The sequence below is a fragment of the Helicoverpa zea genome, chromosome 29 (genome assembly GCF_022581195.2).
Source record: "Helicoverpa zea isolate HzStark_Cry1AcR chromosome 29, ilHelZeax1.1, whole genome shotgun sequence".
In the NCBI taxonomy this organism is placed as follows: Eukaryota; Metazoa; Arthropoda; class Insecta; order Lepidoptera; family Noctuidae; genus Helicoverpa; species Helicoverpa zea.
The window spans coordinates 3,002,658-3,012,157 of record NC_061480.1 but is presented as its reverse complement, the minus strand read 5'-3'; the positions used below and the strand labels follow the sequence as shown (position 1 = coordinate 3,012,157).

General features: G+C 40.0%; 1 protein-coding gene across 2 annotated transcripts; it reads right to left on the bottom strand.

Annotated features, from left to right (window-relative positions):
• Nucleotides 1-996: 996 nt before the first annotated feature.
• LOC124644317 (annexin A7-like) lies at nt 997-5,972 on the bottom strand. 2 transcript variants are annotated; one of them, XM_047183618.1, is made up of 4 exons: nt 5,854-5,972; nt 4,228-4,335; nt 1,462-1,678; nt 997-1,207 (listed from the first exon to the last, which is right to left on the bottom strand). In XM_047183618.1, the coding sequence occupies exons 1-4, from the start codon at nt 5,941-5,943 to the stop codon at nt 1,002-1,004; spliced, it is 621 nt and encodes a 206-aa protein (XP_047039574.1). In that variant the 5' UTR covers nt 5,944-5,972; the 3' UTR covers nt 997-1,001. The 2 variants fall into 2 exon arrangements, with proteins under 2 accessions (XP_047039574.1, XP_047039575.1); XM_047183619.1 differs by lacking the exon at nt 5,854-5,972 and adding an exon at nt 5,087-5,219.
• Nucleotides 5,973-9,500: the final 3,528 nt, after the last annotated feature.

The following is a 9,500-nucleotide window of genomic DNA, read 5'->3' as shown; positions in this document are numbered from 1 at the left end:
TTAATCCCTAAATGCAAGAAAACGAAGCCGTCACAAGTTATTTTAATTTCTCAAACGTGTTTACAAGCAGATTACTGCTAATTATTATTTTGAGTGAGAAAATATTGATAGTTAAACGGTTAGGAATATAAGTGAGTAAAATAATGGTGAAGCCACTTTCTGGTCTATTAAAATCAAGATTAAGATAAATTTTAGCTTTATATAAATTAACGTCAGTAAATATTAATATGAGTCAGTAAAGGCAAGGTAAAAAAAGGCAAAACTTAAAACCCCTTCGAAAACAAAAGGTTCTACGGAAATGCTAGTGCTGCCAACATTAAATATAAATCTACTAAAAGTAGGTTAATACTCAGATAATTTTTGAAATAAAAAAAAAAGATAAAAAGATTCGTTCATAAAAAATATATCATCATAACAATGTTAACATCGACGTTGACAGTAAAATAAAGACCAATACAAGGCTTATATTAATTATTGTAATGGTGTTTTGGGTTGCCCAGGTAATTGGGCTGAGAAGCTTGTAAAGCACTGGTACTCAGCTGCATCCGGTTAGATTGGATGCCGACCCGAACATAGTTGGGAAAACGCTAAGCAGGCAGAGTGCCATAGGTCAATAACTGACAAGGAAATGTAGAAGTAATCAGACGAAAGATGTTAGGTAATTATCGAAAAAATATTTTAAGTAATGATGAAAAAAGCTGCCAAAGATCGTAGATGGCTTTTATAAAAATAAATGTTTTTATTATTGTAAGTACTTACTTCAATACATCTTGTTGTCAGTATTTGGGATGAACAAGTTACCTGAGACAGTTAATTAAACTATTAAATACAACTTTCAGACTGTGTTTGGGAGTCAGATTTAACCAGTTACCTTGAATCCATTAGTTTATAAAGCTAACTCATTACCACACTATTTCTAGATACATTTCCTACCAAATTGGTATTCAGTTCTTATTTTTGCAACACTACCTTCAAACTGTCACTGTCAGTGTCAATGTCATCTAATAATCGTCCATGCCTGACGTTTGCGGAGGTGAGACGTTGGTTCCACCTTGGTCATATCCTCCTCCCTCCTCGCCTTGGTGCTCAGGATCCATGCCAGCTCCTAGCATGCCTTGGCAGCAAGAACATAGGAGGCAGGTCAGGCACGCGATGCAGGCTGCGCAACCAGCTTTTTGGGCAACGCCTTGCATCCCTCCCGGTTGACCTTGGAAATAAATGATGTCTATCAGTATATTGCCTAAAAAAGCACTTACTATTTCCATAGCCGACTTAGGGCCCGAATTACCCCCTCCACACTACGTGCAAAGTTCCTTTACCAAGTACCTACAAATGAAAGTTGGACGAAGTGCCTCTCTGCACTCGTGTATCCTAGCTTTGGTCAACTTCGCGAGAAGCGCGGAGTTTTCGAAGGCCCCATTATGAACCATATGACTATCATAATTCAATCAGAAATCCTACCTTGCCCATATCCTTGCTGTCCATATCCTTGCTGGCCATACCCCTGCTGCCCATACCCCTGTGGTGGATGTTGTTGTTGATATCCCTGTTGCGGGTATCCCTGTTGTGGATAGCCCTGTTGGGGGTATCCCTGTTGCTGATACCCCTGTTGTGGATATCCCCCTTGTTGTGGATATCCCCCTTGTTGTGGATACCCTCCTTGTTGCGGATAGCCGTACTGAAAAAGAAACCTATATTCAATAACTGATCGAACAGTCGATTTCTATAACCTGTGTATCCGTTATCCGTAGCTAATGTCAAAATTAAATCTTTAATCGCAAAAAAATGCGTTTATAAAAGTTTGAATGGGCTGGGGTTGCAAGCTTGTAAGCAGAGAATACTACTACATATCATAATACTAGCTTCCAACTAGCAACTGTGTGGTAGCATCATCCGCGTCCCAATGGAACTGTTTGGTAGATATTGTGTCCCACGAAAGTGGTTGAGCTATTCTTTTGTGTAAATCATGCACATAGTGTTTGTTTATATACGTGCGCTAGCTCGCACTCAATAGTAGTCGAGTTATAAATACAAACACGTCAAACACTATGTACATTTATACACAAGTATGGCTCGAGAAAAAACTACTATTACCTGTGGATTCCCCTGGGGATATTGCCCACCTTGAGGGTAAGGCCCGCCTTGTGGGTAATCCTGAGTCTCCTGAGGGTAAGGCTGGTTTCCGTGGGGGTAAGAAGGATTGCCTTGACCAGACTGTCCTGGGTACGTATGTTTACCATAGGCAACTGTTGTGACGCTCCCGTAAATTCCAGTTTGCGACGCCCTTTGTCCTCGTCTTGGGGTAAATCTGAGATCTCTAAGGTCATCTTGTCGACCTTGGGATAGGGCACTTCCTTGAATGTTTCGGGGACCTGCATGTCGTTTCGGCAGTACACTTTTTGGGTCTTTTAAGACGGTATTCCTTAAGTTTTGACCTTGGGTGTATTGTTGACCTTGAGATGGAGAACTCTTTTGAACTTTTCGGGAACCCTTACGATTAAGTGTGGAATTATCATGCTGTGTGTGAGAGAAGTCATTTCTTTGACCAGTTGATATAGTATAACTGAGACCTCGCGGTAACGCAAGTCTTTGACTTTGAAGAATATTATTGTTACTTATTTGAGATTGTATTCTTCTTCTGCTATAACTTTTCGATGTATTACTTGTTTGACCTTGAATAACGGTACTCGATTGACCTTGACTAACGGCACAACCACCGTGCTGTGTGTGACAAAACTCATTTCTATGACGAGGTATGATAGTATAACTGCGACCTTGAGGTAAGGCAAGTCTTTGACCTTGAATATCAGTGCAAGCATCGTGCTGTGTGTGACAAAAATCATTTCCTTGTCGAGTTGTGATGGTATAACTGCAACCTATAGGTACGGCAAGTCTTTGACCTTGAGGAATGTTACTTCTTTGAGATTGTACTATGCTGCTGCAACTGCAACTTTGCAATGCATTACTTGTTTGAACTTGAATAACGGTGCCACCATCGTGCTGTGTGTGACAAAAATCATTTCTTTGTAGAGTTGTGATGGTATAACTTTGACCTTGAGGTATAGCAAGTCTTTGATCTTGAGGAATGTTACTTCTTTGAGATTTTATTATGCTTCTGCTATGACTTTGCGATGCATTACTTGTTTGATCTTGAATAGCGGTACCAGTTTGACCTTGAATAGCGGTACTAGTTTGATCTTGAATAGCGGTATCAGGCTGACATTGAATAACGGTACTCGGTTGGCCTTGAATAACGGCACTAGGTTGATCTTGAATTACGGTACTCGGGTGACCTTGAATAACGGCACTAGGTTGATCTTGAATTACAGTACTCGGGTGACCTTGAATAACGGCACTAGGTTGATCTTGAATAGCGGTACTAGGTTGATCTTGAATAGCGGTACTAGGTTGATCTTGAATAGCGGTATCAGGCTGACATTGAATGACGGTACTCGGTTGGCCTTGAATAATGGTACTCGGTTGACCTTGGATAACGATACTCGGTTGACCTTGGATAACGATACTCGGTTGGCCTTGAATAACGGTACTCGGTTGACCTTGGATAACGATACTCGGTTGACCTTGGGTAACGGTACTAGGTTGATCTTGAATGACGGTACTCGGTTGACCTTGACCTCTGCGATGTCGTCTTATTCTATCCAGTAACCATCTTCCTCGACTAGCTTCACCCTGCATTGGTGTACAACCGACAAGTTAATCATTTTATCAAAAAATATAAATTTTGATATTAATTAAGTGTGCATAAATGTATTAACCACACGAAAAATAAACTTAAGTTTTCAACATAAATTACTATCAGATAAAAATAAATTTAAACTTTAAAATATTAAAGAAAAGCGATACAATCCTGTGGGGTTGATACACGAATGCAGGATAAATCCATTCTGAAATACTCATTCTCAGTGGTTCCCACGGGACGCGGAGTAACCAACCACTAGCGGATGTTAGTCTAAATTATTTTTCTTACATATTGAGGCCGCAATAAAAAAAAAACACGAGGAGAAAAGTGATAGAAATGCATGAGAACTAATTTAGCTACTATTACTATCTAGAAATCTATGTAAATACAACAATTGAATTAAATTTAATTGAATCAAACTCATTTGAATCACTACTTTATTTGTTCAGAACGTATAGCTACGTATAAAAGGTCTTATCGTGCCTATTCAAATGTACTACACATGTTACATAATAAATAACCCCTACCTGTTGTTGCTGTCCATACCCCTGTTGGTAAGGGCCGCCTCCGAATGGACCCTGCTGCGGCCCGTAGCCCGGTTGACCTTGACCGTAACCTCCTTGCCCCTGAGATGGCTGTAAACATGAAAATATTCAAGGTCAAACGGTCGGTGAACTTTGGCGTTAGATTTTTTTTTAAATTTCGGAAAGTAAGTAAATACACCGACTTTACACTTGTAACTCGTATGTTGCTTCCGTATAAATTACGTAAAAACCTTCCGTAAGTGGCAAAAAGTTCTAAGAAATTACTGTAAGCAACAACAACAACAACGACGACGGGATTTAACATTTTTAAATAAAAAAAAAAGTCGTGGTGGCCTAGTGGGCAAAGAACCAACCTCTCGAGTATGAGGGCGCGGGTTCGAATCCAGGTCAGGCAAGTACCAATGCAACTTTTCTAAGTTTGTATGTACTTTCTAAGTATATCTTAGACACCAATGGCTGATAAAAAGGTGAAGGAAAACATCTTGAGGAAACCTGGACTATATAGTCTGAAATCACCAACCCGCATTGAGCAAGCGTGGTGATTAATGCTCAATCGTTCTCCGTGAGAGAGGAGGCCTGTGCCCAGCAGTGGGACGATAAAAAGGCTGTAACTGTAAATAAAAAAAAAAAATACTTAATAATAATTTAGGTACGTGAGCAAAACAAAAGTTTTAAGTCCTATACAAACTACTTTCCGACGGGTATTGGTTTGCCCGGGTAACTGGGTTGAGAAGGTCAGATAGGCAGTCGCTCCTTGTGGCACACTGATAGCTGCATTCGGTTAGACTGGAAGCCGACACCAACATAGTTGGGAAAAGCATATGATACAAGTTTTACGTACTATGTTCCCCATCCAAGATGTTCTTTAGTTATTTAACGGCACGTCCTAGGAACTGATATACTGACATTTTGATTGATATAGATTCTTCACGAATCTAAATAAATAAATTTAAACGAAAATATTTCGCTGAATACTGTGAATTTATTGTCATTTGTCAAACATAATTCTTCTATCACATTGACAAAAGTAAATGACAAGTTTTGTCAATTTGATAGAAGAATTTATTTGGTTTGACAAGAGGTTTTATTTTAAATCGGCTTGTCAATGTATTCCATGAAGTGAAATAATGGCCAACGCACACTAGATGCATATCAAATAGGACACACGAGAGGGGTGCGAGCGGTTGCGGGGCGGAGCTGTCGCGTAGCGATTCAAGTCCATTTCACGAAAGAAGTCCCGCGGAAAATTGTGGAACTATATATTTCTGTACTGTACGTATTTACTGCGCTATTGCATAGACACTGAAATGGACTTTACGTTGTAGACACGGGACGATTGTGCTGCGAACAGCAGCGTTAATTTACTAAAACACACTACAAATGCAGTAGCAGTTATATTTGCTTTAATCTGCTCACTTGCTTTATGTAAAGTAACTGTACCTACCAGAATGGACAAGCGCCTATAAGCTCTATTAAATCAGCGCAGATAGGTGCCAGCTTTCTCTTTAAAAAGGGCTTTACGCTAGTTATTATCCGTTTACAAGAAGCAGTTTATTCGGAAAACGGACGCAACGAACAACTAATTCAAATAACAGACAAAATACGTACGCTTACTAAGGTGGCCGATGTTTTCTCTTCATAGATGTGAAAGCTTCGACAACGAGAATAGCATATGAAATGCAGGCAAGCACGCAGCATTCACCCATCAGGCGCTGGTTGAAGAACAGCTGAAATTCCACACAGAAATGATAGAGAAAAAATGGGTCTACGCTTTGTACGTTGTACCCATATTTGCAAAAATAAATATCTTTGTCCCACTCCTTGGAACAATGCACCTAGCTATTGACATTCCGGAAGAGCCTGTAATAGCTCTCAACATGTAATAAAACTTTTGAACTGCCATAATAGGTTCATCATCATCATCATCATCATCATCATCTCAGCCGTCCACTTCTGAACATAGGCCTCCCCCTTAGATCGCCACAGATACCTATTGGAGGCGACCTGCATCCAGCGTCTTCCGGTGACCTTTATAAGGTCGTCTGTCCAACTTGTTGGTGGACGTCCTACTAGGTTCTTACCTGTGAAATCTCCAAAAGTGTTCAGTAGTCATCATCATCGCCTGCCATGCCGAGCATGCCGGCGATGGCCTGGCAGCAGGAGCAGCACAGGCAGGTGAGGCATGCGAGGCACGCCGCGCAGCCGCACGCCTCGCATAGCCCTCCGCCCTGAGGCTGCTGCTGGCCTAGAAGAAGAAGAAAGAAAGAATAAAAAAGGAAAGAAGAATAAAGAAAGAAGAAAAAAGAAAGTAGAATAAAGAAAGAAGAAAAAAGAAAGAAGAAAAAAGAAAGTATAAGAAAAAAAGACGACGAAATCCCAGCCATAGTTAGTTAACAGAATCTTCATAGTAGTTTCTTTTCCTCACTTTCTTCTCTCGGATCATCAGTCATTCTCCGAGCCTTTTTCCCAACTATGTTGGGGTCGGCTTCCCGTCTAACCGGATGTAGCTGAGTACTAGTGCTTTACAAGGAGCGACTGCCCTATCTGAACCCCTCACCCCAGTTACCCGGGCAATCCACCATACTTTCTCTCGGATATAGTACTATTATGCATATTTTATTTGTGTCATAAACTTATGTTTTTTTACATTGCATTACATCTCCAACAATGTTGCACCTACCACTTCTTCTTCTCACCACCTCCCTAAGGTAGACAGGCAGAGAACGTTTAAGGCGTTAAGTCCGCCATTGTACATAGTGCATAAAGTATATAAATAAAACTTACGAAACTGAGGTTTGTATTATAAAGTCATAGTTACCATAATACCCCTGTCGGGGGTATGGGCCCCCTTGATAAGGTCCTCCCTGCTGGCGTCCATAGTAACCCTGCGAAAATAAATAAAAACATGATTAGGGTCCTAAAGTTCACCGACAACATAAGCGTGAGTTTTCTCAATAGAACTGTTGACTAAATAAGTCTTCAAAGAACAAACATTTGATTAAAAAAAAAATACGTTTATAATGTTACCGGTAATTTTTTGGTTAAAATGAATGCTATCTTTATCGAGTGAGCTGCATGTTAAATCACCTAACAAGTCCTAGTGTCAGAGTCTTCTCAACTCTGCCTGACGGCCTCTGACGTGGACTTGTAACAACGACTGCTACTTCGGGGATGCTGGCATTACGTGCTCTCCCAGGCATTAAGATGATGATTTTAAATCGAAAGAAATTATAAGTAAAAACTGGTACCACCTATGTTCTATCCAAATAATGTTTCTTTCTTTTTTACCCAGGTATCGACTTCGAAACTAAAATCACGACCCGACGAGAGTCATTTCTCAAGAAGTAAAGATGAGGATTTGAACGATTAAATTAGTTGGATCGAAATAATTTTAAGATGGTGCAAATTACCTGGTTGTAACCTTGTTGGTAGCCCTGCTGGTATCCTTGTTGGCCACCCTGCTAGAAAAAAAGAGAAAAGAGAATCTATTATCCGTATATCGTCATCTCCCGAGCCTTTTCCCAACTATGTTGTGGTCGGCTTCCAGTATAACCGGATGTAGCTGAGTACCAGTGTGCCACATGGAGCGACTGCTTATCTGACCTCCTCAACTACAGGGCAACCCTTGGTAAGACTGGTTGTCAGTCTCTGGCTTCTGACTATCCATACATATGAATATTGAACATCCTTGGCAGTCGTTACGGGTAGTCAGAATCCAGTTAGTCTGACACCAGTCTTGTCAAGGTGTATTGCGTTGCGCGGGTTACTGGGTTGAGGAGGTCAGACAGACAGTCGCTCCTTGTAAAACACTGGTACTCACCCGCATGCTGTTAGACTGGAAGCCGACGCCAACGTAGTTGGGAAGGCTCGGGAGATGATACTTAGTATTATAAAGCTGAAGAGTTAGTTTGTTTGAACGCTCTTATCTTAGGATCCAATGGTCCGATTTGAAAAATTCTTTCAGTGTTAGATAGCCCAGGTTGAAGCAGACTATAGGTAATTTTATCCAGATACGGGAAGTAGTTTTAAGACAAATAAAGGTACTTACAACATTTCCCATTGCCTCACCATGGAATGTTTTTTTAAGTTAGTAGTATTAGAATTTTGAAAATGTTTAAACATATCGTGCCATGCATTTTGATGGTTTTTTTGCTCGGCTTGGAGTGAATTTAAATGAAAATTATTGATTGTACATGAAGATTTTTCTACGGAGCGTGTGTCAGATTTTGTCTGGACTTTTCTTGAAATTTGTTTTGTTTTTGACAGATTTTTTTAAAGAGGTGCTGTTTCTATGTATGTAGGAATAAATGTAAGTAATGAAAAGTTTTGATCATATCCGTTTCTGAGAATCAATAATACTTATACTGTTAATGCGAAAGTAATGTTAGGCCGTATTTCGACTTGTAAGTTTGTTTTACTCAGGATATTTATTTGCTCGATAATGTGCTCAAGTAAGTAGCTTCGTGCCTAATTAAGTTACAATAAAGGGCTGCCGTGCAGACGATGTCCCACCTAATCGCATGTCCACTGTGCCCTGAAACTTGCTCGCGGCAGGACCTGATGAGCGCATCCGGCCGTGCTCTCGCTGTGGCGGCATATTGGGCTGACAAAGTGTAGTCATCGACACGAAAGAAGAAGAAAAATAAAGTTGTAAGTAGGTAAATGTGAAACCCCCTCGTAAGTCGCTTAGAATAAAAGTGATTTCTTAGAACAACTTACAACTTTTACGGAAGTTACTTACGGGGTAACAACGAGTAGACATTATGCATATTGGGACGGCTATAAACGTTTCAGTTCGATTGCATAAGATATTGGTCAGAGGAAGTCTGAATATTTTTCCACAATGACATAAGCTGTTCTCCAAAACTATAGACCGTAAATATGACTCAAGGAGAATCTAATTTTCCATAGGTAAGGAACATCGTGAGTTGATAAACTAATTTCAAGGGGGAGTTCCACTGATGCGATTGAACGACTTTTTTTTCGTCTCGTGAGAATTTATTTGAGGCAAAGAAAAAATATTTTTGTTCAAACATGATGTTTGCAAACCAGAGGTATTTTTTTACATAAGGCGTAAATAGAAGAATCAGCTCCTTACCTATATGTTTTACCTGTAATTGGCTACGAAATTAATCTCCAAATATTGCTCAGGAACTTCTGGGGTAGTGAGAAAATTTTATTAACTTCAAAAAATGATACATTGTTTTACTATTAAGTAAATAAATACTAAACAGGTATTTGTGGAGATCAAAGGG